Genomic DNA, 27,554 nt, shown 5'->3' with positions numbered 1-27,554 from the left:
TCCATCTGCCACCTTACTGCCCACTCACTTAGTCTATCTATATCCCTTTGCAGACTCTGTGTTCTCCTCACAGCTTACTGTCCCACCTAGCTTTGTATCATCAGCAAACTTGGATACATTACACTCAGTCCCTTCATCTAAGTTATTGATATAGATTGTAAATAGCTGAGGCCCCAACACTGATCTTTGCGGCACCCCACTAGTTACAGCCTGCCAACTGGAAAATGACCCATTTCTCCCTACTCTCAGTTTTCTGTCCGTTAACCATTCCTCTCTCCATGATAATACATTACCCCCAACCCCATGCGTAACAACCTTTTATGTGGCACCTTACCGAATGCCTTTTGGAAATCCAACTACACCCACCGGTTCCCCTTTATCTACCCTGCTAGTTACATCCTCAAAAAACTCTAATAAATTTGTCAAACATGATTTCCCTTTTATAAAACCATGTTGACTCTGCCTAAATCATATTATCATTTTCTAAGTGCCCTGTTCCACTTCCTTAATAATGGATTCCCGCATTTTCCCGATGACTGATGTCAGGCTAACTGCCCTGTAGATCCCTGTTTTCTCTCTCCCTCCTTTCTGGAATAGCGGGGTTACATTTGCTACCTTCCAATCCACGAGGACCTTTCCAGAATCCAGTGAATTTTGGAAGATCACGACCAATGCATCCACTATCTCTGCAGCCACCTCTTTTAGAACCCTCGGATGTAGGCCGTCAGGTCCAGGGGATTTGTTGGCTTTTAGTCCCGTTAGTTTCTCAAGTACTTTTTCTCGACTGATATGAATTACTTTAAGTTCCTCACTCTCATTAGCCCCTTGGTTCCCACTATTTCTGGAATCTCACCTTCTCCAGTGTAGCTCACGCAGCTCCAGCTCGCTCAGCCTAAGCCTGGGCTGTGCGCAGTGCGGCCGCAACATGCCCGTAGACTTGCACGAGTTGTCGGGACCTCTCGTCCTGACCAAGGTGGACGAGAAACCTGCGCAGCCCCTCCGTGTCAAGTATGACAACGTGGGCAGAGATGTGCTGGGTAAAGTGCTGAGCCTGGCCCAGGTACTGACTGCAGCTGAGAGCCGAACACACAGGAACCGCTCCAGTGCCTGGAGCCAGCAACAAGAGGCAACAAAAGCAAGGAAGGCACAGAGTACAAAAGCAAGGAAGTTATGATGAACCTTCATAAAACACTGGTTCGGCCTCAACTGGAGTATTGTGTCCAATTCTGTGCACCGCACTTCAGGAAGGATGTGAAGGCCTTAGAGGGGGTGCAGAAAAGATTTACGAGAATGATTCCAGGGATGAGGGACTTCAGTTACGTGGATAGACTGGAGAAGCTGGGGTTGTTCTCCTTAGAGCAGAGAAGGTTGGGAGGAGATCAGATAGAAGTATTCAAAATCATGAGGGGTCTGGACAGAGTAGATAGAGAGAAACTGTTCCCATTGGTGGAAGGGTCGAGAACCAGAGGACACAGATTTCAGGTGATTGGCAGAAGAACCAAAGGCAACATGAGGAAAAACTTTTTTATGCAGCGAGTGGTTAGGATCTGGAATGCACTGCCTGAAAGGGTGGTGGAGGCAGATTCAATCACAGCTTTCAAAAGGGAATTGGATAAGTTCCTGAAGTAAAGACATTTGCAGGGTTACGGGGAAAGGGAGGGGAGTGGGAGTGGCTGAAATGGTCTTGCAGAGAGCCTCGACGGGCCGAATGGCCTCCTTCTGTGCTGTAACCATTCTATGATTCTATAAAATATTAGAAAGTTTGTGCCACAGAAGCACGGGTTTTATCTGCTTCTATTGATGAATTTAAAAAGTCTCTATTAAAACCTGAGCCAGTGTGTTGTGAGACAAAGAGCCTTGTGTCCAATAACGGGAATAAAGGCCCACAGCCTCCCCTGGCCCTGAACAAGGGACTGGAGAAACTCGCTGCCCTGCGGATCAGACAATCAGCCGGCGCTAGTCCCGCCCCTCGGGCTCCCCGATTGGTTGGAGGACCCACCGCCGGCTCGCTCCTCCAGCCCCGCCCCGCTCCCTCCGTATTGGTCGGCAGCTCCCGTCAATCAGGCCGTGAGCCCGGGTCACGTGTCTCCGAGGAGATCACGAGCTCCGTCCAACTGACGCCGCTCGGTCCAGGGCCTCGCGGACTCTCAGGTTTTTCTATTTCTCTTTATTCTCTCCCGATCCACCCCTCCCCTGCACCCCGCGCGATTCTCCACCCAATCCGAGCGGAGAAAACTCACTTTGCGTCACCGATCGCGACTCTGTAACCGACACCAAGGCCTTTCCCCGGAATGCCCCGCGTAAGACAGGATCCGAGTGCGCAGGTGCAGCTCCGAGTGGGGGAGGGGTTTGGTGTCCTCTGGGCATGCACGGTTATTACCCTTGGTGACCGGGAGGGGGCGCTGTGCTGGACTCGGCCAAAACCACCGCTCCCGTGTGCGCATGCGCGGAATCTGGCTGTCCCCAGTAGGAGCAGGAGTGGCCATTCGGCCCCTCGAGCCTGCTCCACCATTAAATGAGATCATGGCTGATCTTCTGCCTCAACTCCATTCACCGGCCCTATCGCCATATTCCTTGATGCCCTTACTAATCAGGAATCTATCGACTTCTGTTTTGAATATACCCAATGACTGAGCCTCCACAGCCCTCTGGGGTAGAGAATTCCAAAGATTCACCACCCTCTGTGTGAAGAAATTTCTTCTCATCTCAGTCCTGAATGGCCTACCCTTTATCCTGAGGCTGTGGCCCCTGGTTCTAGACTCCCCAGCCAAGGGAAACATTCTCCCAGCATCCACCCTATCAAGCCCTGTAATAATTTTGTATGCTTCAGTGAGATCCCCTCTCATTCTTCTGAATTCAAGAGAATACAGGCCTAGTTTATGTAGTGTCCACGTAGCAATAATACACGGGCTGCAGGAGAACAATAATAACAGGTATTTACTGAACAGAGTGTAAGCTTAAACTGCAAGTACAGAAGCCTGCTATGGCTTTATATACAGGTGTGGTCACTGCCGGTACTACAGTATAAAGTCAGTTCTCTCTTAAAGGTACATACACAACAATTCCTCCCCTTTTAGATAAACAGTACATAACATTCATTTAACAATTAAATAATAACTAATTACAATTACAATTTTCTCTGGACTATATACATCAACTGAAATAATCATTTATAAGTTCAGTCTTTGAGGAGGCTTCCTGATCCTGACTGGATAGCACCTTTCTCGAGTATCCTGTTCTTGCGGCAGAGTCGATTCTGGCTCATTGTCATTGGTTGGTTCGTCAGCTTCCAATACCACTGATTCTGAGGTAGACGCAATCTGTACTTCGGGTTCATTACCAGGTGCACATGCTAGTGGTATAGGTTTGGCTTGTATCTGTGATTCTAGAATCTGGTCAGCATGGCATCTCACGATGCTCTCTCCAACGTCCACTGTGTACATTAGTGGTCCCTGCTGTGTGCATATCGTTCCTGGCTGCCATTTTTCTGTTCGGTAGTCGTGGGCCAAGACTGGTTGCCCTATTTTGAAGCTCCTGGTTGGCTTCTCATTGATGTGCTGGAATTGCTTATCCTCAACATCTCGTCTTATGTTTGGTTTGAGCAAATCCAGGTGACATCTTAGCCTTCGGTTGAAGAACATTATGGCTGGAGCTTGGTTGGTGACTGCATGTGTCGCATTCCGGTAAGCAAACAAGAAATTATCCACCTTGTGTTGTAGTGGTATGTCGTCATTATACATCGCCTTTATTGCCTTTTCAAAGGTCTGAACAAACCTCTCAGCCAATCCATTTGTGGCTGGATGATATGGGGCAGATGTGTAATGTTTCACCCCATTATTCCTCAGAAACCTCCGGAAATCCTCGGACACAAACTGTGGTCCATTGTCGGAGCAAATCTGTTCTGGCAAGCCATTCCTGGCGAAGATGGTCCGCAGGACTGCAATAGTTTTCTCCGTGGTGGTGGAGTACATTTTGATGACCTCTGGCCATTTCGAATGGGCATCCACGGCAATTAGAAACATTGAGTCCATAAATGGACCAGCAAAATCAATGTGTACCCGTTGCCATGGAGATGAGGGCCACTCCCATGGGTGTAGCGGGGCCTGTGGTGGAGCGTTCTGGACCTTCTAGCATCCTGTGCATCTCTTGGTCATTTCTTCGATTTCTTTATCGATTCCCGGCCACCACACAAACGCCCTGGCTAGGCTCTTCATTTTCACCCCTCCCAGATGACCCTCATGAAGCTCATTGAGCACTCTTTCTCTCAACATGGGTGGAATTACCACTCGGGATCCACACATCAAGGTCCCCCGGCACACTGACAGCTGTTCTCTCCTTGGCGAGAATGCTGGCAACAGTGAGTCACAATGTGCTGGCCACCCCTTCACCGTCAAATCATAGACCCGAGAGAGTGTCGGGTCATTTCGGGTCTCCTCTATACTTGAGTTTGTAACAGGTAGACATTCGACTATGGTCGAATGGAATATCTCAACAGGGTCCACTGCAGGTGCTTCCTCCACCATAGGCAATGGTAGGCACAACAGCCCATCAGCGTTTCCATGCTGTTTCGTACCCTTGTACTCTATGTCATACTGATGTGCCCCTAGAAAAAGTGACCATCTTTGCAGCCGTTGCGCCGTCATCACCGGAACGCCCTTCTTTGGGTTAAAAATGGAGACCAGAGGCTGATGATCAGTCAGTAGGGTGAATTTCTGCCCGTGCAGATAGTGATTGAACTTCTTCACCCCCCACACCAGGCTGAGGGCCTCCCTGTCAATCTGGGCTTAGTTACGCTCGGCTGAGGTTAACGAGCGCGACGCAAAGGCTATTGGCCTCTCTGAACCATCAAGGAATTTGTGTGACAGCACCGCTCCAATGCCGTAGGGAGATGCATCACATGCCAACCGAATCGGTAGTGTTGGATTGTAGTGGGCCAATACTTCTTTTGAAGTGATTAGGCATTTACATTTCTGAAAGGCACGCTTACACTCATCACTCCAGTTCCATCTTACTCCAGTTTGCAGCAGGGTGTTCAGTGGGTGCAGAATTGTAGATAAATTTGGCAAGAACTTATGGTAGTAGTTCACCAACCCGAGGAACGACCTCAGTTGCGACACATTTTCCGGTGCTGGAGCCTTGACTACTGCCTCAATCTTGTTTGGGGACTTATGCAACCCTTCCTCATCAATCATGTGGCCGCAATATGAGATTTGTCTCCTGAAGAACTCGCATTTGGGGCGGTTGGCTCGTAGCCCATATTCTTGTAATCTAGTGAGCACCTGCTCCAGGTTGGCAAGGTGTTCACTGTCATTTTCGCCCGTAACCAGGATGTCGTCCAAATAACACTGGGTCCCCGGGATCCCTTGCAGGACTTGTTCCATCGCCCTCTGCCAAATAGCCGGGGCTGATGCTACCCCGAATACCAGTTGGTTGTACTGGTAAAGACCTTTGAGTGTTTATCGTGAGGTATTTCCTAGATGCTTCTTCCACCTCCATTTGTAGATACGCTTGGGCCAGATCAATCTTCATAAAGCGTTTCCCTCCAGATAGTGAGGTGAAAATATCTTCTATCCGTGGAAGTGGATATTGTACTGTGTGCAGGACTGGTTTCACAGTTACCTTGAAGTCCCCACAGATGCGAACCTTCTGCGGCTCCCCAGGCGTGCTGCTCAATGATTTCTTCATTACAGGAACGATGGGTGTGGCCCACTTGCTCCAGTCCACCTTGGACAGCACACCCGAACGCTCCAGACTCTCCAGCTCTGCTTCAACGGCTGGGCGGATCGCGTACGGTACCGGTCTGGCCTTAAAGAAATTTGGGTTTGCGTTATCTTCGATTTTTATCATTGCCATTACTCCTTTTAGAGTCGCAAGTCCTTGTTGGAACACTTCTTTTGCGTCAGTTAGAATTTTTGACAGTCGTCCAGGTGTGACGTCGTCATCCTTTTTGTCAGTCACAGTTAGCGCCTGAATGGAATGCCAATCCAATTGTATTTTTCGGATCCATTCACGTCCCAATAATGGTGGTCCTCCATCTTGTAGTATATATAGATACAGTTTCTGTGTTTCCTTGCCGTTGTATTTAACTGGCACCCTTATTTTTCCTCTGGGGTAGACTTTTTGCCCCGTGTATGTCTTCAACACAATGGCCGTGTCCTTCAAGGGTATGTGTGAGAATAGCCGCTCATAGTCTCATCGATTCATGACAGTTAGGGCTGATCCTGTGTCCAATTCCATCTTTACTTGGGACCCTGCTATCATGAGGGTGACCCAAATGGTTCAGTGATCCTCCTTTGCGATCACGTTTTGTAACTTTAGACAACTTAGTCTCCTGCTCCCGGAGTCATTATCACCCTCCTGACCTTCTGAACTACTGTCTGTCATTTTATTTACTTTCTTGTACTTTTCCTTAGTAGTTCTTTTAGTGTTGGTTTTCTTTCCCGACCTGCAGTCTTTTGCTATGTGTCCCATTTTCCCACATTGCCTGCATACTTTGTCCTTAAACCAGCAGTCCTTCTGATCATGGGTTGTTCTGCCGCAGCGATAGCACTTTTCTGCTCCATACGCCATTTCGTTAGTGCTGTATTCTTGTGGTTTCTGCTGTATTTCCGCAGCTCCCCGTGCTGCTGCTTCGTAGGATACTGCCAAGCTGAAAGCCTGTTCTAGCGTCAGGTCCTTTTCCGAAAGTAGTCATTTCTGGGTTCCTTCACTCTGGAGCCCGCAGACAAACTTATCCCTTAAGGTGTCTGCCAGTCCTGCTCCGAACTGGCAGTGCTTCGATAACCAGCGTAGTTCTGTAAGATAGTCAGCATTGCTCTCATCTTTGTGCTGGTTTCTTTTATGGAACTTGAATCTTTCTGCTATCAGCAATGGTGTAGGGTTTAGGTGTTCCTGTAAGATATTAACAATCTCTTCAAAACTTTTCTCCATTGGTTTAGCTGGGGTAATTAAATTCTGCAATAGGCCGTACGTTCTCGCGCCCATCAAATTTAATAATACCGACGCCTTCTTTCCATCGGCCACCTCATTTGCCTTGCAGTACACTTCAATTCTTTCCACATACGTGGTCCAGCCTTCTACCTCGTTGTCGAAAGCAGTGATACTGCCACTCTTCGGCATCTTGGGTGTTTTAAAATGGCACCTCCCGTGCTTTTTCTTCTTCCCCAATGGATTAAAATGGCGCCTCCCGCGCTTTTCCTTCTTCCCCAATGGAATAAAATGGCGCTTCCCGCGCTATTCCTTCTTCCCCTTGCTGCCAACGCTGCTCCTAGCGTTCTACAGGGTAATGGCAGCAACCCGCAGCTTCGGCGCGTCTCATTTTTCCTTCCCCTTGTTTAATTTTCTCTACGCTGCCTGGTTCTTGAGCACCGACCGCGCCCTGTGCGCTCCACCCTCTCTCTCTCTCTTTTCCTCCCGACGACGCTGCACGGCTCCTTTTGCAGAGCCGCTCGATCGAGCCCGAGCCCGCTGCAGTCCGGAAGGGTCAGCGCACTACCTGCTACCAGCACGATTTGCTGGAACACCTTGACTGGGGAGCCAAGCCCAGCTCTCCACAGCCTCCCCTGCAATTCTCCGAACTCCGATGGATCACTGGGCGGTTGCCCGCGGTCGACGCCCGTTGCTCTGACTTTGACCTCCAAGAAGCTTCTTTTCAGGGAAAGATCCCCGTGAGGTGATGCAGTACTGCAGGTGAGTTCGAACCTGCTCGTCGCCAGTGTAGTGTCCGCGTAGCAATAATACACGGACTGCAGGAGAACAATAATAACAGGTATTTACTGAACAGAGGGTAAGCTTAAACTGCAAGTACAGAAGCCTGCTATGGCTTTATATACAGGTGTGGTCACTGCCGGTACTACAGTATAAAGTGAATTCTCCCTTAAAGCTACTTACACAACAGTTTACTCAATCTCTTCTCATACGACAGTCCCGCCATCCCAGGAATCAATCTCGTGAACGTTCGTTGCACTCCCTCTATGGCAAGTATATCCTTCCTTAGGTAAGGAGACCAAAATTGTACACAGTACTCCAGGTGTGGTCTCACCAAGGCCCTATATAATTGGAGTAAGACTTCTTTACTCCTGTACTCAAATCCTCTTGTAATGTCAATCAACCATCAGCTAGAAGAGGTCGCTGGTGAGACCAGTGAAGAAAGAAAGACTTGCATTTATATAGCGCCTTTCACCACTACCGGATGTCCCAAAGTGTTATACAGCCAATGAAGTAGTGTTTGAAGTGTAGTCACTGTTGTAATGTAGGAAACATGGCAGTCAATTAGCGCACAGCAAGCTCCCACAAACAGCAATGTGATCATGACCAGATAATCTATATTTTTATGTTGATTGAGAGATAAACATTGGCTAGGAGACTGGGGATAACTGCCCTGCTCTTTCCCACATTACAACAGTGACTACTTCATTGTAGTACTTCATTGGCTGTAAAGCACTTCAAGACATCTGGTGGTCATGAAAGCACTGTATAAATGCAAGTCTTTCTTGAAATATTGCCATGGGATCTTTTACATCCACCTGAGAGAGCAGACGGGGCCTCAGTTTAACGTCTCATCCGAAAGACGGCACCTCCGACAGTGTAGCACTCCCTCAGCACTGCACTGGAGTGTTAGCCTAGATTTGGTGTTCAAGTCTCTGGGCTGGGACTATGAACCCGCAACTTTCTGACTCAGAGGCGAGAGTGCTACCAACTGAGCCACTGGCTGACAATAACGAACAAGCAGTTCTGACGACAGGTCATTGACCTGAAACGTTAACTCTGTTTCTGTCTCCACAGATGCTGCCTGACCTGCTGAGTATTTTCAGCAGTTTCTGTTTTTATTAAAGAAACGAAGGAGTGATTGCTGACAGAATGTTGGGTCATCCTGCACATGCGCACCTCCCTGGCGGCTGAGGTGAAACACCGACTCGCCCCCACCTGAGCCGCGCACGCGTACCAGATGTTGCGGCTCCGCATGTGCGCCCAGTGTTCCAACCGCGGGGTTTTGTGCGCTGAGCATGCGCATTGCGGACCGATCGGGATGGGCGATTGTGGAGCAGGAGGGAGAGCGCAGGGGCCATGAGCACATGCGCGGGACTCAGAGTCAACAGAGCGCTTTCTGGAGCATGGGGGCTTGTGGGTATTGCAGCCGCCATTACTGCTGATCCTTTCAACCAACCTGTGCAGCAGCTGGGGCCTGAAAATCAGCTTCACTGCCCTTGGGTTCGGAAAGGGGAAAATTAAACAACAGTTTGCCTCTGATCCTTTTCTGATCTCAATTTACAGGGTTATAGAAGTGGAGCAGTTACAGACGGGAAGCTCAGACCAAACATCACGTCAAGCTCTGACAGAGTCACTCGATTCATCAGGACCTGAATATCATCGGCCTTTGCACATGGAAGGAGAAAGCAGTGATCGCAGCAATGACAAACCGCACACGTGTTCAGTGTGTGGACGCGGATTCAGCCGATTGCCTGACCTGGTGAGACACGTGCACCGTCACACCGGGGAGAAACCGGGTAAAGGTGGGGATGGCGGGAAGGGATTCAGTTCCCCATCTGCATTGGAAGCTCAACAGCGCAGTCGCACCAGGGACAGTCCATTCACCTGCTCCGTCTGTGGAAAGGGATTTGTTTGTTCACCCCACCTGCAAACACATCAGCGAGTTCACACTGGGGAGAGACCATTTCAGTGTTTTGACTGTGGGAAGAGCTTTAAAAGCTCCGGGGATCTGAAGAAACACCAGCTTGTTCACACTGATGAGAGACCATTTCAGTGTTCTGACTGTGGGAAGAGCTTTAAAAGCCCCGGGGATCTGAAGGAACACCAGCTTGTTCACACTGGTGAGAGACCATTTCAATGTTCTGACTGTGGGAAGAGCTTTAAAAGCCTCAGGAATCTGAAGCGACACCAGCTTGTCCACACTGGTGAGAGACCATTTCAATGTTCTGACTGTAGGAAGAGCTTTAAAAGCCTCAGGGGACTGAAGGGACACCAGCTTGTTCACACTGATGAGAGGCCGTTTAACTGTCCTGACTGTGGTAAGAGCTTTAAAAGCTCCGGGCAGCTGAAGGGACACCAGCGAGTTCACACTGGAGAGAACCCCTTTAAATGTTCTGACTGTGGGAAGAGCTTTAAAAGCCTGGGGGAACTGAAGGGACACCAGCTTGTGCACACTGACGAGAGACCATTTCAATGTTCTGACTGTGGGAAGAGCTTTAAAAGCCCCCAGGATCTGAAGGGACACCAGCGAGTTCACACTGATGAGAGACCATTTCAATGTTCTGACTGTGGGAAGAGCTTTAAAAGCCCCCAGTATCTGAAGGAACACCAGCTTGTTCAGACTGACGAGAGACCATTTCAATGTTCTGACTGTGGGAAGAGCTTTAAAAGCCCCCAGGATCTGTAGGGACACCAGCGAGTTCACACTGATGAGAGGCCGTTTAACTGTCCTGACTGTGGTAAGAACTTTAAAAGCTCCGGGGATCTGAAGGGACATCAGCTTGTTCACACTGACGAGAGACCCTTTAAATGTTCTGACTGTGGGAAGAGCTTTAAATGCTCCGGGGAGTTGAAGAGACACCAACACCTACATACTGGGGAGAGGCCGTTCACCTGCTCTGAGTGTGAGAAGGGATTCACTGAGTCATCCCACCTGCTGGTACATCAGCGAGTTCACACTGGGGAGAGACCGTTCACCTGCTCCGTGTGTGGGAAGGGATTCACTCGGTCCTCCAACCTGCTGGTACACCAGCGCGTTCACACTGCCGAGAGACCCTTTAAATGTTCTGACTGTGGGAAGAGCTTTAAAAGCCCCTGGGAACTGAAGGAACACCAGCGAGTTCACACTGGGGTGAGGGCTTTCACCTGCTCTGTGTGTGGGAAGGGATTCACTCAATCATCCCACCTCCTGTCACACCAGCTTGTTCACACTGACGAGAGACCCTTTTAATGTTCTGACTGTGGGAAGAGCTTTAAAAGCTGTAACATCCTTAAGAGACACCAGCATGTTCAAACTGATCATAGAATCTAACAGCACAGAAGGAGGTGATTCGGCCCATCGTGTCTGTGCCGGCTCTTTGAAAGAGCTGTCCAATTTAGTCCCAAACCCCAGCTTTATCCCCGGAACTCGGCAAACTAGTCCTCTTCAAGTACATGTCCAATTACCGTTTGAAAGTTCCTGTGGAACCTGATTCCAGCATCCTTTCAGATGGTGCGTTCCAGATCTGAACAACCCTCTGTGTGAAAACAATTCTCTTCATTTCCCTCTAGTTCTTTTAGCAACTATTTTAAATCTGTGATCTTTGGTTACCGACCCACTTGCCAGAGTGAACAGTTTCTCCCTACTTGCTCGATCAAAACCCCTCATCATTTTGAACACCTCTATTAGGTCTCCTCTTAACCTTCTCTGCTATAAGGGGAACAATCCCAGCTTCTCCAATCTCTCCACATAACTGAAGACCCTCATCCCTGGTACCATCCTGGTCAACCTCCTCTGTACCCTCTCCAAGGCCTTGACATCCTTCCTAAAGTGTGGTGCCCAGAACTGTACACAAGACTCCAGCTGAGGCCAAAACCCTGCAGCTATACAAAACCCTGGTTAGACCACACCTGGAGTACTGAGAGCAGTTCTGGGCACCACACCTTAGGAAGGATATATTGGCCTTGGAGGGAGTGCAGCGTAGGTTTACCAGAATGATACCCGGACTTCAAGGGTTAAGTTACGAGGAGAGATTACATAAATTAGGGTTGTATTCCCTGGAATTTAGAAGGTTAAGGTGTGATCTGATCGAAGTTTTCAGGATATTAAGGGGAACAGATAGGGTAGATAGAGAGAAACTATTTCTGCTGGTTGGGGATTCTAGGACTGGGGGCATCGTCTAAAAATTAGAGCCAGACCTTTCAGGAGTGAAATTAGGAAACACTTCTACACACAAAGGGTGGTAGAAGTTTGGAACTCTCTTCCGCAAATGGCAATTGATGCGAGATCAATTGTTAATTTTAAATCTGAGATTGATAGGTTTTTGTTACCCAAAGGTATTAAGGGATATGGGCCAAAGGCGGGTGTATGGAGTTAGGTCACAGATCAGCCATGATCTCATTGAATGGCGGAACAGGCTCGAGGGGCTGAGTGGCCTCCTCCTGTCCTATGTCCCTAACTAGTGATTTGTAAAGGTTTAGTGTAACTTCCTTGTTTTTGTATTCAATGGCCCTATTTACAAAGCCAAGTATCCCATACGCTTTCTGAACCGTCTCACCAACTTGCCGTGGCACTTTCAAAGATTTGTGAATATGGACCCCCAGGTCCCTCTGCTCTTGCACTCCCTCAAAATAGTCCCATTTAGATTATACGGCCTCTCCCTGTTGTTTCTCCCAGAGTGCATCACTTCACACTTATCCTCATTTAATTTCATCTGCCTTGTGTCTGCTCATTTCACAGTCTGTCTCTGTCCTCCTGAAGTCTGCTACTACTATGCTCACTATTTACTATGTTGCCAAGTTTTGTATCATCCGTAAACTTCAAAATTGTACACCTATACCCAAGTCCACGTCAGTTATATATAACAAGAAAAGCAGTGGTCCTAATCCCGACCCCTGGGGGAACCCACTGCATACTTCCCTCCAGTCAGAAAAACATCCCTCAGCACTGCTCACTGTCTCCTCTCCCTTAGCCAATTATATACCCAAATTACCATCAGCCCTTTAATTCCCTGTGCTTCTATTTTCCGAGTAAGTCTCTTGTGTGGTACTTTATCAAATGCCTTTAGAAAGTCCATGTATACAACATCTACTGCACTACCTTCATCAACCCTCTGTTACTTCATCAAAGAACTCAATCAGGTTAGTCAGACACGATTTACCTTTAACAAATCCATACTGGCTGCCCCTTATTAACCCATGCTTCTCCAAGTGAGAATTTTGTCCTTGACAATGGTCTCTAGTCGTTCACCCACCACTGACATTAGACTGATTGGCCTGTAGTTACCAGGTTTAGCCCTCTCCCCTTTTTTAAACAGGGTGTAACATTTGCAATCCTCCAGTCGTCTGGCACCACTCCCATATATCTGAGGGAGATTGAAAGATTGTGGTCAGAGCTTCTGCTATCTCCACCCTAGCTTCCCTCAGCAATCTAGGATGCATCCCATCTGGACTGGGTGACTTGTTAACTTTGAGTGATGACAACCTATTTAGCACCTCCTTTCTATCCATTGTTATCCTATCCAATTTCTCTACTCCCCCTCCTCTACTGCGACATTAACTTCATCCTCTTTTGTGGAGACAGATGCTAAGTACTCATTCAGTACCTCAGCCACGCCCTCTGCCTCCGTATGATGAGCTCCTATTTGGTCCCTAATCGGCCCCACCATTCCTTTAACTATCCTTTTACTTTTCACATGTTTATAGAAGATTTTTGGGTTCCCTTTTACGTTACCCACTAATCTTTTCTTGTATTCTCTCCCTTGTGTCAGCTCAGTGGGTAGCACACTCGCTTCTGAGTAAGAAGGTTGTGGGTTCTAGTCCCACTCCAGGGACTTGAGCACATAAAGCTAGGCTGACACTGCAGTGCTGAGGGAATGCTGCACTGTCGAAGGTGCCGTCTTTCTGATGAGACTTTAAACTGAGGCCCCGTCTGCTCTCTCAGGTGGATGTAAAAGGTCCCATTGCACTATTTGAAGAAGAGTAGGGGAGTTATCCCTGGTGTCCTGGACAATATTGATCTCTCAACCAGCATAACAAAAACAGATTACCTGGTAAATATCACATAGCTGTTTGTTGGATCTTGCTGAGCACAAATTGGCTGCTGTGTTTCCCACGTTACAACAGTGACTCCACTTCAAAAGTACTTCATTGGCTGTGAAGAGCTTTGAGATGTCTGGTGGTTGTGAAAGGCGCTATATAAATGCAAGTCTTTCTTTCTTATATCCTTTTTCAATTTCCCCCACTCTCTGTATTCTCCTGGTTTTTGTCTGTATTCTGTCTCTCCTTTTTCTGTTTTATTCTAACCTCTACATCCTTTGTCATCGGGAGCTCGAGCTTTCGACGCCCCATCTTTCCTCTTTATGGGAATATGCTTGGTTTGTACCCAGTGTCAAATTTTGTTTTTAACGTGAAGCGCGTTGGGACATTTTACTGCATTAAAGACGTTATATAAATACAAGTTGTTGTTATTGTCTGAAACTAACAAATTCCACAGAGGAAAAATAACAGTATATTTACTCCCAAATATTAAATATTTTGTTCCACGAGGTTTATCTGCCTTTATTCATGAATTTTAAAAGTCTCTATTAAAACCTGAGCCAGTGTGTTGTGAGACAAAGAGCCTTGTGTCCAATAAGGGGAATAAAGGCCCACAGCCTCCCCTGGCCCCGGGCCCTGAACAAGGGACTGGAGAAACTCGCTGCCCTGCGGATCAGACAATCAGCCGGCACTAGTCCCGCCCCTCGGGCTCCCCGATTGGTTGGAGGACCCGCCGCCGGCTCGCTCCTCCAGCCCCGCCCCGCTCACTCCCTATTGGTCAGAATCTCCCGTCACCCACCTGGGCAGTGTGAGCTGAGCATAGAAACATAGAAACATAGAAGATAGGAGTAGGAGTAGGCCATTCGGCCCTTCGAGCCTGCTCCGCCATTCAATGAGATCATGGCTGATCATCCAGATTCAGTACCCGGTCCCTGCCTTCTCCCCATATCCCTTGATCCCTTTAGCCTTAAGAAATATATCCAACTCTTTCTTGAATATACTTAATGAACTGGCCGCCACCGCCCTCTGTGGCAGAGAATTACACAGGTTCACCACTCTCTGGGTGAAGAAATTCCTCCTCATTTCAGTCCTAAATGGCTTACCCCTTATTCTTAGATTATGACCCCTGGTTCTGGACTCCCCGGCCATCAGAAACATCCTTCCTGCATCTAGTCTGTCCAGGCCTGACAGAATTTTATAGGTTTCGATAAGATCCCCTCTCAATCTTCTAAGCTCCAGTGAGTATAAGCCCAATCGACACAATCTCTCCTCATACGTCATTCCTGCCATCCCAGGTATCAGCCTGGTGAATCTTCGCTGCACTCCGTCCATGGCAAGAACGTCCTTCCTCAGGTAAGGCGACCAAAACTGCACACAATACTCAAGGTGTGGCCTCACCAAGGCCCTGTACAACTGCAGCAAGACATCCTTGTTCCTCTACTCGAACCCTCTTGCTACGAAGGCCAACATACCATTTGCCTTCTTAACCGCCTGCTGCACCTGCATGCTTACCTTCAGCGACTGGTGTACAAGAACACCCAGGTCTCTTTGCTCTTCCCCTTCTCCCAATCTATTGCCATTCAAATAATAATCTGCCTTCCTGTTTTTGCCACCAAAGTGGATAACCTCACATTTATCCACATTATAGTGCATTTGCCATGTTTCTGCCCAATCACCCAACCTGTCCAAATCGTACTGGAGTTTCACGACATCCTCCTCACAGCATACCCTCCCACCCAGCTTTGTGTCGTCTGCAAATTTGGAGATATTACATCCAATTCCCTCGTCCAGATCATTAATATATATTGTGAACAGCTGGGGTCCTAGGACCGATCCTTGCGGTACCCCACTAGTCACTGCCTGCCACTCGGAAAACGACCCGTTTATTCCAACTCTTTACTTTCTGTCCGCCAACCAGTTCTCTATCCAAGTCAATACCTTGCCCCCAATCCCATGTGCCTTAATTTTGCACGCTAATCTCTTATGCGGGACCTTATCGAAAGCCTTCTGAAAGTCCAAATACTCCACATCCACTGGTTCTCCCTTATCTATTTTACCAGTTACATCCTCAAAAAATTCCAGTAGATTAGTCAAGCATGATTTACCTTTTGTAAATCCATGTTGACTTTGTCCGATCCAGTCATTGCTTTCCAAGTGCTCTGCTATTACATCTTTTATAATGGACTCTAGCATTTTCCCCACTACCGATGTCAAGCTTACCAGTCTATATTTCCCCGCCTTTTCTCTACCACCTTTTTTGAATAGTGGGGTAACATTAGCTACCCGCCAATCCATGGGTACCGTTCCAGAGTCTATCGAGTTCTGGAAGATGACCAGCAATGCATCTACTATTTCTAGGGCCACTTCCTTAAGTACCCTGGGATGTAGATTATCAGGCCCTGGGGATTTATCGGCCTTCAGTCCCATCAATTTTCCTAACACCATTTCCCTACAAATACTGATTTCTTTCAGTTCCACCCTTTCATCAGACCCTATGTTCCCTGGCATCTCTGGGAGGTTATTTGTGTCCTCTTTTGTGAAGACAGAACCAAAATATGTATTTAGTTGGTCTGCCATTTCTTTGTTCCCCATTATAAATTCCCCCGATTCTGACTGCAAGGGACCTACGCTTGACTTCACCAATCTTTTTCTCTTCACATATCTATAAAAGCTTTTACAGTCAGTTTTTATGTTCTCTGCAAGCTTACTCTCATATTCTATTTTCCCTTTCTTAATTAATCCCTTTGTCCTCCTTTGTTGAATCCTAAACTGCTCCCAATCCTCAGGATTATTGCTTTTTCTGGCCAATTTATATGCCCTCTCCTTGGACCTTATGCTATCCTTAATTTCCCTTGTTAGCCACGGTTGGGTCACCTTTTTTGTTTTATTTTTATGCCAAACTGGGATGAACAAATTCTGTAGCTCATCCATTCGGTCTTTGAATGTTTGCCATTGCCTATCCACCGTCAACCCTTTGAGTGACATTCCCCAATCAATCCTACCCAACTCGCTCCTCAGACCATCGTAGTTTCCCTTATTTAAATTGAGGACCCTAGCCTCCGAGTCAACTACTTCATTCTCCATCTTAATGAAGAATTCGATCATATTATGATCGCTCCGACCCAAGGGTCCTCATACAACAAGATTGCTAATTAATCCTTTCTCGTTACACAATACCCAGTCCAAGATGGCCTGATCTCTGGTTGGTTCCTCGACATATTGATCCAGGAAACCGTCCCGTAAACACTCCAGGAATTCTTCCTCCACAGTATTGTTACTCATTTGGTTGGTCCAATCTATATGTAGATTAAAGTCACCCATGATGACTGCTGTGCCCTTATTGCACGCTTCTTTACTTTCTCTTTTAATGCCATCCCCAACCTTCGCCTTACTGTTTGGAGGTCTATAAACTACTCCCACTAACGTTTTTTTCCCCTTAGTATTTCTCAATTCTACCTCTGCAGATCGGTGAAATTCTCTTTCACAGTGATGTGAACAGTGGAAGGTTCAGGAATGGGGACAATTCGCTCTTGGGCCACTTGAACTTCTGCCCTGGGCTTGAAACAGAAGCTGCTGTCACTAACCGGACACCAACCGTGCTGTCCATGTTGGTAGTGGGGCACTGCAGTGGTGACACAGTATGTCCCACCTCCTATATATGCCACCTGCGGGGGCACATGGCCTTGTGCCATTGCCTCCATGGTGCAATTTATAGGCTTCGCGCCAGCAGTTCTGAACCCGCACTATGGTTTTGAATGGGCATTCAAGTGCTGGGGACACAGGATGATGTGTGCTCCCCGGCTCCGGCACCCTGAGAGGTCGGTACCCGTCATTGCATGCTCCCATCGAATGACGTAAGGTGGGACCCCTGTGTAGCGAATGTGCGCACCCCCCTGAATGACTCCAATGTTCTCCACCCTGTATACCGGGGCGGGTTTTGCTGTCTTTCCCATCACCGGCATTCTTACCACTATACCCATAATGGTGTGATTAGACCGTCCACAGTCCACTGGGATTGGGTAGGCCTCTGAAGCCAGTCTGAGCTGGCACGGACTCAATGTATTCTCAAAAGGGTGGAGGGCTGCGAGGTGCTTGTTGCTGATCCAGGAGGGGACTAAACCTTGCTTTAAATCCTCCAGATTACTGCGGCCCTCGCCCAGTAACCACGCCCCGTATAGTACACAAGCTTCGTTCTGCACAGCCTGATCGGACGCATTCCGATTCTCCCTGATGAGAGCTTTTACCATTCTGGCGTGTTTCTCCAGCTCAGCTATTATCTCTTTTAAGTGTAGTGTCATGGCCTGGTCCTCATGTAACTCAGAACCCACTACCTTATTCTCATCAGTCAGTATCTTTCTTAACTGTGTTTTTAAACCATTAATTTGGGTTTGCAGCTCCACTTCATCCAGTGTGTTGATGACGGAAGTTCCTGTATTAAAAGCTGTGAAAATATCATTTACTGCACCCTTTCTTTGTCTCCCTATTCTGTCCAAGACCTCATGTGGTGTGGTGTACAATTCGGCTCTGTCGACATCGGCAAAGTCGAATTCGTAAAACTGTTTAAACATGTTTGTTAACAGGACCTGGTATAATTGCTCCGTTTCCCTGGGGCACCACTCTGGCAATCGTACCTCGGTGAGGTTTAAAATCACCGAAGCCACCATGTAGTGCACCCCTTGGTACAGCACCTGACCTGTGGGTACCAATACCAATCCATTCCCGGGTCCCTTTGTTGTGGTGGGGCAGCCTTCCTTGAGGGCTTTAGCTACCGGAACTGTGGGCAGGGGCTTGCGGAGTCGGGTGATGAGCTCAGTGGCGTTTACTGGGATCTGAGAGTATGGGATTCCACACGCCCGTGTGCTGACATCCCACCTCATTCCTTGTCCAGCATCCTGCCACTGTCTTTGGAAAAAGATGGAGATGCCTGTGGGGCAAGTGCTTTCTGAACCCTACATACAGATGTAGATCCCCTCAACTGGTTCCCACCATTTGTCCCAACAGACACTCAACCCCCCGTGAGTTCCCGTTATTGTCCGACGGGTGTTGTTACCCAATCTCTCCCATTCCACAGTGGAGTTCTTCATGGTGCTGCTCAACTTGCGCAGCCACCACCAACGGTCCAACGGTACATGTCCCAAACAGTTCAAGCAAATCTTCTTGCCCACGGTGACGCTGATCCTGGGTGCAATGATCCGCACCCTGGGGCACATCAGAGACGTTTCTCTGTACGCAAACCCCATCTGGCTAGAGTATTCAGTAGAGTTCGACTCCAGCCAGCCTGGCCATCTCCCTTCATGGAAGTAGGCAGCAGTCTCTTCAGCATCCCGTGAGCCGGTTCCGTCAGTCGCGATGGGGCCTCTATTTCCAGAGCACCCATAAATCGTGGAGTCCTTGGTGCGGCCCCGATAGGCCCAGCTCCATCCGATTATCACGAACGCGACGAGGATCCCTCTCATCTTTCTCCTGGTTCCTGCAATAAATCAAACAATATAGCCAGGCTCCCGAGAGATTCTGGCTTAGGTGACGGCATGATCGGGTCTTTCGACCTCGATCCAAAAACACACACATACTGGGCAGATTTTAAAACGACTTAAACTCTAATCATTTTAATATTTACACACCTTAAACTTAAACCTAAACTTATGTACAGCGCCGCCCGTCCCCGGGCAGCTTGCCTAATCCCTGATTGGACTGCAGCTTGCCGCTCCCTGTGGCGGGGCTGCAGTGACCTGTGGCTCGGGTTCCCCGCAGCCTTTTGCTGTTAATCGGGGACTGTGTTTTTTCGTGGATTTCTGAAGTCGGCGTCTACTGGGAGCGGGGGAATCGGGCCAAGGTTTTACAGGCTGAGGCGTTCGAGTCGACCTGCGAAAAGGTACTTTGGGCATGGCTCCCTTAGCGAGTGGACCTTCGGGTGGGACTTTAGCTCTCACAGTCCGTGGCTCTTCCACGACTGTAGGCTTCGGCTCCCTTCCCTCAGGCTCCGCCCCTTTGGGATTTGGGCAGGCTCCCTTGGCGAGTGGACCTTCGGGTGGGACTTCAGCTCTCACAGCCCATGGCTCTTCCACGACTGTGGGCTTCGGCTCACTCCCCTCAGGCTCCGCCCCTTCGGGATTTGGGCCTGTGGCAGACGGCTCCTCCTCACCTGTCCCTACAGGTGGAGAATCTCTGCCCCCAATTTCTACCTCCCCCACGCTCGAGTCGAGGGCAGGATCTCCGTCCTCCGACTCCACCTCTTCCAGAATCGTGTCGAGGGCGGGACCTTGTTGTTCGGGCCCCTCCTCGTCCGAGTCCCAGGCCATCGGGGAAACCTCCCCCCAGGTGGGCGGGACAGCTTCTCCTTCCAAGCAGGCTACGACGCCAGCTTGTGTGGTCTGTGACTCATCGCGCACCTCAGGCTGAGAATCTTTATCCTCAGACCTGGCTTCGGTTGCTGATGCTCTTGCACCCGGTTTAAACAGTTTGCACTGATTGATGTGAAACCATTTAGTGCACCGGGGCAACTTCACTGCGTATACCATGGGGCTGGCCTTGCCTACAATCTTGTAGGGTCCCCTGTACAGTGGTTCTGAACTCCCCACTCGGGCAGAGTCTCCTACCATGACCTTATCTCCTACTTCCCACTCCTGGGCTCCGGTGGTGGGGATCGATAGATCTTGCACCGATTCCCGCCTGGCCTTATCTATGGCTCTCTCACCGGCGCGGATGGTCAGACCCAGGAATTTCACTTCCTGCTGGCTGATCCGTGCCTTCTTTGGGTTTACTTTGAAACCCTTTCTTCCTAACAGCTCCAATAACTCGGCCAATAGTGGGCCATGCTCCTCTCTCGAGTCTGTGAACAGGAGCAGGTCGTCCACGTACTGCACTAGCTGATTGGGCTGGCTGAACTCTTTTAAACTCCCTGCCATGCATTGATGGAAAATGCTGGGGCTGTTGTGGAAACCCTGTGGCAAGCAGTTCCAGGTGTACTGTTGCCCTTTAAACGTAAAGGCAAACTTGTACTGATCCTCCCTCCATAAAGGGATGGACCAAAACCCATTAGAAATATCCAGTACCGTGAACGTGGTCGCGGAGGCTGGAATACTTCCTATCAGGTTGGCAACTGCTGCTACTGTCGGCGCGCAGGCTGGGATGTTGCTATTGAGGACTCTGTAGTCCACCGTGGCTCTCCAGGAATCGTCCGGCTTCCTCACCGGCCATAACGGAGAGTTCACATGGGTGACTATCGGTCTCAACACGCCCTGCTGCACCAGTGAAGATATTGCTGTCTCCATGTCGGGCTCCGCTTCCCGGTGGAAGTTGTACTGTTTTTGGGGTCGGGCCATGGGGTCCCCGTCTACGCTAACCTCAAACCCGGTAACCCTCCCGCAATCATGCTTGTGAGTGGCAAATGTCATCAGGTGATCGCACACGAATGCCTGCAAATCTTGTGGGACACCCATGACCATGAGTTCACGGTCGTAGCCCTCTTTTGGCTTCACGGTACACAGGGTCCCTCTTTCTCCTTCCCCTGGGATGACGACTACCTTGCCCGGCTCACCCTTACCCGCTCCCCAAAGACAATGGTTTCTTAGGTCCACGAGGATCCCGTGTTCGACCAAGAAATCAGACCCGAGGATCCCTTTCCCATTCTCCACCTCCCACTTCATCAGTAAACACCTCCACTTGGTGCGGAGTGGTCCTGAATGAATGGAGAGGGGAATGGAATGTGCGCCAGCCTGTTCCTTGCCTGTGAAGCCCGACAGAATATATGGAACCCCGGTGGACAGAGGCGAGGTGGCGGGGTTATCTGTGTGGATCACGGTGCACGATGCCCCCGTATCCAACAAATAGGTCCCTTTTACCTCCTGCACTTCCATCTCCACGAGGGGTCGCCTCCATATATCATATCGCAGCGCACACAAGTAAACGGGCTGCACCGGCTCTAGTCACTTGGGTACAGTGGTTGGGGTTTCGGGAGCGACAAGACCGGTGGTGACAGCTATTTTCCCCTGCGAAATCATCAGAGACCGCATTGTCTCTAAAATTGATTCGATCGCAGCGGGATCCATAACTGCACCAGCTCCTTGTGCTGGGGCAGGAGCTATGGCTTGGGTTTGGGCTGGTGCTGGGGCGGCGGTCTGGGCTTGGGCTTGGGCTGCGGGAAATCTCCCTTTATTATCCTTCCACGGATTTCTACAGTCCTTGCGCCAATGTCCATCCTTCCCACACCCGTAGCAATTGAGCTTGGCTTGGACAGGGCGATTCCCCTCCTGACACCACTCCTTCTTGCTTGGGGCTGCGTGTTTTGCCTCATGCACCTTTCCCTTCTGGGGAGGTGTTTCGTGACCTCTACAATTCTTGTACGCTACATTAAGCTGACGGAGTACCGTCTCCTCCGTGATGCCGGGACCTTGGGGATCGAACCAAGATCTGGCTAGGGCCCGTATCTCTGGCAAGCTGTTGGTAACCAAGCAACGGAGCCAATGAACCCGCTGTTTGTTGCTCATTATAGCCCATTCAGGCATACCCGGACAGCTGCGTCGATACACTGGCCACAGCCTTTCTGTGAAAACCCGTGGGGGTTCTCCAGATAGCTGCACGGTCCCTTCTACATGGTCAAACGGACTACCGTCGTCCACTCCCATCACTTCTAAAACTTCCCCCCTGAGATCCGCATACCCTTTCCGTCCCCTCTTACTATCCTCTGAGAGGCACTGAAGGATTGTGCAATCCAGGGAGAAAAGCAACAGTTTCACCTGTTCCTGATCATCACAGTCATTAATGGCTGCTGTTTCCTCTATCTCCCTGAAATGAACCGAGGGATCTCCCTTTACTGTGAGTCGTGCGAGGTGGCTCACCATGGACCTTAACTGCGGGCCAGCGTAGGGCACCATGAGCTGGTTCTGGTGGGGTCCGATACTGCCATCGGCAGCATTGGAACCGAAGCTCTGGTGCCGAGCGGGACACATTGGTGCTGGTCCTGGCTTTGCGACCAGTGGTTCTTCCACACACTCCACCTCGGCTACCTCCTCTTTCACTACCCCCTCCTTTTCCGGCCAAGTCTCACTATAGCTCGGTGGTGCTGAGGGCTCGGTGGCTGGTACCACAATTACCTCAGCTGGAATCGGCTGTTTTGATTCCTTTAAAAAGTCCATGTGACTAGCTTTTGGGCTGACGAGACACACCATGTCTTTTGCCTTAACCAGGACCGTTCTTAGGTCCTCTATGGTCTTTTGGCAGGGGCCGTGGCCTGTGCTCTCAAACCAGTGCTCGAGGGCTAGCTTGTAAGCTGCCTTAACCTCCACTACTCTCTCCTCCTGCGCTCTTAGCTGTTGTGCGAGGCGGGCATTTTTCTCCCGTATCCTCGTTTCATTAATCTTTGCCTCAGTAACCTGGCACTCCAGGTACTTTATCCTGGCCTGATGTTGACTAGCTACCACTTGGCATTCCTGATTCAGCGCGTGAAGCGCTGTGATGAGTTTTTCCCCTCCCATGGCCTTTTCCTCTATCTCTGCTGCCTGGGCTGTGATCTTGGCTGCCTGTGCTGCAACGACCCGGTCCAAGATCTGGACCTGCTTCTTGTAACACATCAGCCACACTGCCTTCTCCACTGACTTCTTATGCTCTTTGCTCTCTGTCCACCTGATGGCTGCGTCCACCGGACGCCCATCCAGCAAGAGATCGGAAATCCACTGTTTAGTGAGATATACCTTGCCAAAGACATAATCCGCTATCCTCTCATCCATTGCATTTCGACCATTCAAACTTGGATCTACTACATTGCAATCCTGCTGCCAGAGTCCTGCCGCGGTCGCCATTTTCTGTAAGGAGTTTTCCTGAGAGATGTCCCCGAGGTTTCTCTCTCTAGAGGCCTCTCTCTCTTGCACAGTAAAACCTTGAGTGGTTCGACCCACTCGCCCCTTAGATTCTATACTCTGGCCTTTGGGGCAGGAACTACAATGTAGAGAAAACTCTTGTAGACCAAGTTTGATGAAACAAAATGAAATTTCATTGCATAAGGAAAAATATCAAATCAAATGCAAGCAGATAAGAGAGTACATGGAAGGGAAAAACACAAAACAAATCATAACGACACAGTACTAAGGCAAATACAGGCATCTTATACTCTACAAAGATCATCATGAAATAAGGAAACACATGGAACATCGAGGGACAGCAACTCATGTTAATTGTACCCTTAAATCCACCCCCTTATTAAACCTATCTAGATCTGATTGTGAAGGGCCAGAAACATGCTCACCAATCCCACCAGGAAGTGCAAGGTTTTGAAAACGAGTCTGTGTTTGGTCCTTTCAGGCGTTTCATCTCCACGTGGATCGTGGAGCCCCAGCGAGCTGTGCCACACCTCTCTCCTGAGGTGGGGGTCGGGGGTGGCTGGACACCGGCGGGCCTGGATGTCGACGGGGTTGAGGATTGTCGGCTCGACCCTAGTCAGAGGAGCCTTGGGCTGGCTCCCATCGCTTCTTCAGTTTGTTTTTATCTCTTCTCCTTCCAACCGGGGTGGCTGGAAGGTTTCTTCTCTTGGGGTTTTTATTTTTTTGCTTCTTCTCCCAAGTTGGGTCGATGGCCTCTCGTTCTGGCAATGGCCCGGGGATGGTCGATGATCTCCCGATGTGTTTCCCCGGGGCGGGACGCTGGCTTCGAGACAGCCTTCTTGGTGTTGGCTTTCTTCTTCCTCCCGTGAGTGCCTGCTTCTTCTTCTGAGTGTCCGGATTCAAGCTCTCTCTCCCACCAGTGTCTGTGTTCAAGCTTTTTCTCCCCAACTGCCGAAAAGTCTTCCAGATATACCTTTCTCCCAGAAGCTTCCGTCTCCCACCCAAAATCAGGTTAGTCTTTGTTTAACTTTTGGCGGGCTGGGAGCACAGCGGGGTAGTTATTATATTTTAAAATGTTCTCGATGGCCGGTAAAGGCCCATCTCTGGTCTGGAATGACCTTCATTGTTTTTAATGTCCTGCTGATCTCGTTATCTAGTCCTTGGTGTTGTTCTCATGAATATGAAATTGTCCCCTTTTGTCTGGGTCAACATTTTGATGGCCTCTGTCTCCAGGCCGATCTTGACTGGATCTGCATCTAATCCATATGCATACGTGTGGGTCTGGTTTCGTTCTCTCAGAAACGGCTTCCAGAACTTTCTGTGAGTTGAATCCACAAAGCTGTCTGAGGTTGCGCAGGAACCATTTTAAAGTGTCCCAATAAGCTGGTCACATGGTATGGTGGCCATTTTGTATGCCCTTTTTCTGGGCTTCTTTTAAAACAGTCTTTAAAATCACAGCCTCTTCTGCCATTTGACCCTTATTAATACAAAGTCCAATTTTGCGAATCCTACACACGAAAGAGGCAACAGTGCTCATTGGCTGCCCAGGAAAGTCCTATTTAGATTAAACTCCTTCACCCAGAGAGTGCTGAGAATGTGGAACTTGCTGCCACAGGGAGTAGTTGAGGCGAAGAGCATGGATGTATTTAAGGGGAAGCTGGATAAACACATGGGAGAAAGGAATAGAAGGAGATGCTGATAGGGTGAGATGAAGAGAAATGGGAGGAGGCTCGTGTGGAGCATAAACACCGCATGGACCAGTTGGGCCAATTGGCCTGTTTGTGTGCTGTACAATCTATGTAACTCTATGTAATAAGAGAGGAAAGAATGTTCCATAGAAACTGGAATTATCTGTTCTGCATTTTTATCCTGAACTTACAGCGATGACTTTTGTAAACTGCTTTTACAGGGAATATCATCAGCCTTTGAATGTGGAAGGAGAAATGTTTGCCTGTTCTATCTGTGGGAAAAGATTTCAAAAATCAGTGTGACTGGAAAAGTACCGAGACACACACACCCGAGTGAGAGTGTTCCAGTGCATTGATTGTGGAAAGAGCTTTAACCAGTTATACAGCCTGAAAAAACATTGCACTGTTCACAGCGGGGAGAAACCATACACGTGTTCTGTGTATGGACGAAGCTTCAACTGATCGTCCAACTTGGAGAGACACAAGGACACCCGCACCACGGAGAAACCGTGGAAATGTGGGGACTGTGGGAAGGGATTCAATTACCCATCTGAGCTGGAAACTCATCGACGCAGTCACACTGGGGAGAGGCTGTTCACCTTCTCCATGTGTGGGACGGGATTCACTCAGTCATCCAAACTGCTGAGACACCAGCGAGTTAACACTGGGGAGAGGCCATTCACCTGTTCTGAGTGTGGGAAGGGATTCACTCAGTCATCCCAACTGCTAACACACCAGCGAGTTCACACTGATGAGAGTCCGTTCACTTGCCCCGTGTGTGGGAAGGGATTCACTTGTTCATCCAGCTTTATTGAACACCAACTTGTGCACTCTGATAAGAGACCATTTAAATGTTCCGACTGTGAGAAGAGCTTGAAAAGCACAAAAGATCTGTTGAGACACCAACACACTCACACTGGGGAGAGACCGTTCACCTGCTCTGTGTGTGGGAAGGGATTCACTTATTCATCGAACTTAATTGAACATCAACTTGTTCACTCTGACAAGAGACCATTTAAATGTTTTGACTGTGAGAAGAGCTTTAAGCGCACAAATGACCTGCTAAACACCAACGTACTCATACTGGGGAGAGGCCATTCACCTGTTCCGCCTGTGAGAAGGGATTCACTAACTCCTCCAGCCTCATTGAACACCAACTTGTTCACTCTGATAAGACACCATTTAAATGTTCTGACTGTGAGAAGAGCTTTAAAAGCGCAAAGGATCTGTTCAGACACCTACGCACTCACACTGGGGAGAGGCCATTCACCTGCTCCGTCTGTGGGAAGGGTTCACTGATTCATCCAACCTGCTGATACACCAGCCAGTTCACACTGGGGAGAAGCCTTTCACCTGCTCCGTGTGTGGGAAGGGATTCACTCGTACATGCAACTTGCTAACACACCAGCGAGTTCACACTAGGGAGAGGCCATTCACTTGCTCCGAGTGTGGGAAGGGATTCAGTCAGTCATCCACCCTACTGAGACACCAGTGAGTTCACAAGTGACTGCAGGGGTTAGATTCTGCTTTTATTGCTGCTGTTAATCACATCCAGGATTGTTCACTCTGTGACAGTTGGGGTTTGTTTCTGCTGATGTTAATAACCCTATAACTGGGCTGGAGTTTAATATTCTGTATAAATGTCAAATAAATCAGCTTTGTTTCAAACACACTTTGTGTCGAGTCTGTGATGTCTCCATGATAAGAGGAGACTAATTGATGTCCTGTTGCTGACTGCTCCATTTTTGGGCCGTTTCTCCTTTCTTACACTGGATTATTTCGGTTCTGATCTAATTGGCCTTCTACCATCCTGGGAGTCCCATGATACAACGATAATGGAGTTGTTGACTAATCACAGCGATCAATCTCTATTAATGAGTCTACAACAGGCCCAGACATGAGGTGAGGAAAACCCCAGTGGTGGAGAGCTTTAGGCGCCATCGGACCAAAGTCACCTCTTCCTCCCGAGCATTCTACACTGACCACATGTCATGTCTCAAAGTACTCACATACTGTGGCCCAAAATCTTATTCTATGAATGAAATCGATCCAATTTACATTTGAATGAATCAACACTAACTGCTTCCACCATCTCCCTAGGGAGCCTGTCCCAGAGATTGACCACTCACTGAAATATTGTTTCCACAGATTGGATTTGAATTTACCCCCTTCAAGCGTAGGCCGTGTCCTCTGGTTCTACAGTTCTGGACAGGGTGAAATAACTTGTCGTGCTCTACATTATCCAGTCCCTTTAGAATCCTAAAAACAGCAATCCTATCACCTCTCGACCTTCTCTTTCCAGTGTGATCAGGCCCAGTTTACATAA

At 48.9% G+C, this 27,554-nt stretch overlaps 1 protein-coding gene across 1 annotated transcript; it reads left to right on the top strand.

Annotated features, from left to right (window-relative positions):
- The first annotated feature begins 925 nt into the window (after positions 1 to 925).
- LOC147118578 (uncharacterized) lies at positions 926 to 27,554 on the top strand. The gene is made up of 3 exons (XM_085983938.1): positions 926 to 1,018; positions 25,706 to 26,341; positions 27,531 to 27,554. Exons 1-3 carry the CDS (start codon positions 926 to 928, stop codon positions 27,552 to 27,554), a joined length of 753 nt encoding a protein of 250 aa, XP_085840064.1.

Source organism: Somniosus microcephalus, chromosome 4 (genome assembly GCF_052327205.1).
Source record: "Somniosus microcephalus isolate GS21.2 chromosome 4, FLI_Smic_1.0, whole genome shotgun sequence".
Taxonomy (NCBI): domain Eukaryota; kingdom Metazoa; phylum Chordata; class Chondrichthyes; order Squaliformes; family Somniosidae; genus Somniosus; species Somniosus microcephalus.
This window is presented reverse-complemented; position numbering and strand designations above follow the sequence as displayed.